This window comes from Vigna radiata, unplaced genomic scaffold, assembly GCF_000741045.1.
Source record: "Vigna radiata var. radiata cultivar VC1973A unplaced genomic scaffold, Vradiata_ver6 scaffold_235, whole genome shotgun sequence".
Taxonomy (NCBI): domain Eukaryota; kingdom Viridiplantae; phylum Streptophyta; class Magnoliopsida; order Fabales; family Fabaceae; genus Vigna; species Vigna radiata.
In genome coordinates this window covers 538910-540314 of record NW_014543118.1, presented here as the reverse complement: position 1 = coordinate 540314, position 1405 = coordinate 538910, and the positions used below count along the sequence as shown (strand labels likewise).

At 45.5% G+C, this 1405-nt stretch overlaps 1 protein-coding gene across 1 annotated transcript in view; it reads right to left on the bottom strand.

Annotated features, from left to right (window-relative positions):
- Positions 1-740: 740 nt before the first annotated feature.
- The window catches only part of LOC106753159 (loricrin-like), a 2496-nt gene continuing 1831 nt past the window's right edge, over positions 741-1405 (bottom strand). The window contains exon 3 of the mRNA XM_014634957.1: positions 741-1146. Coding sequence (XP_014490443.1) covers positions 741-1146 — 406 coding nt within the window. The remainder of the gene's footprint in view (positions 1147-1405) is intronic.

Genomic DNA, 1405 nt, shown 5'->3' with positions numbered 1-1405 from the left:
CTCAATCAATCATAGGAACATATATTGCAATTCCACAAAACATGTTCAACAGATATGACAAACATTTCAGAACAAGAACATGTAATACTGTAACATGTGTACTGTTATTAAGCATTGTGTTGTCATCATCAAAAACCAGTTTGATATAGAGTTTGTATTGTCAACAATCTCAACATTCACCTCCTGTTCTTAATGAATGTATCTTAACTTGGATTAATATTGAAAGTATGATGACAAGTTCTTAATGAATGTATCTTATCTTTAGTTGAAATTAAAAAAAAATTCTCACTACAAAAGCTCATTCTTGAGCACTATAAAAATGATATCTTCAAGAGTTTCTGAAGCATTGTGATTTATTTTGCTAATTTAATGGTTATGCAAAATTACTCTTCCCTTCCAATGTTTTGGGGTGTTTTGGTTGCTGCTTCCACTATCGCTGCCACCGCCTCCAGCACCACCACTGCCACCACCTACACCACCACCACCAACACCACCACCCCCACCACCGCCGCCACGGGCATCGTCGTCGCCACTACCAACGCCAACGCAACCACCACCACCACCACCTCCACCACTGCCACCACCACCACAACCACTGCCACCCCCAAAACCACCACCACCAACCATACCACCACCACCACTACCACCAACATCACCACTACCGTCGCCAACACCACTACCACCACTTCCATCGTCGTCACACTACGATTAACATAATTGCCACCAGCGACTCCGTCGCCTCAACCACCTCCACAACCACCATCACTACCGCTACAAAAACCACCACCACCACTGCAGTCGCCGCCACCCTCGCAACCACTAACACGAGCAGCACCACCACAACGACCGCCTCCCCTACTGCAACTGCCGGCGACACCACAACCATCACCACCACCACCACTGTCATCGCTGGCGATGCCACCACCACTACCACCACCATTGCCGTCAACACCACCACCACCACCATCACTACCACCACTACCACCATAACCATTGTTGTCGCCGCCGTCAATACCACCACTAACACAAGCACCACCACCAGCACCAACACCACTATCACCACCACCACAACAACAACCACCACCTTCGTCGTCATAGTCGCCGCTGCAATCACCACCACAACCACCACCACTATCACCAACACCACTGTCACCACCACCGCCGTCACCATTGACAGATTGGCAAGTGTATCAAATCGTACAAGTAATATAAATGGTAAGACCAAGTATCGTTTTCCCAAGAGACTCAAATGACTTTCTCGTTCGCGTGAATTAAAATAATACGACTTGAAAATAAAAATTATTAAAGTTGGATTTGAGAACAAAAATATTAACATGCAAAATAAAGTTGATTCAATTGACAAAAGAAAACAATGGATGAATGGATGTTGTTGGGGGTTTACAAT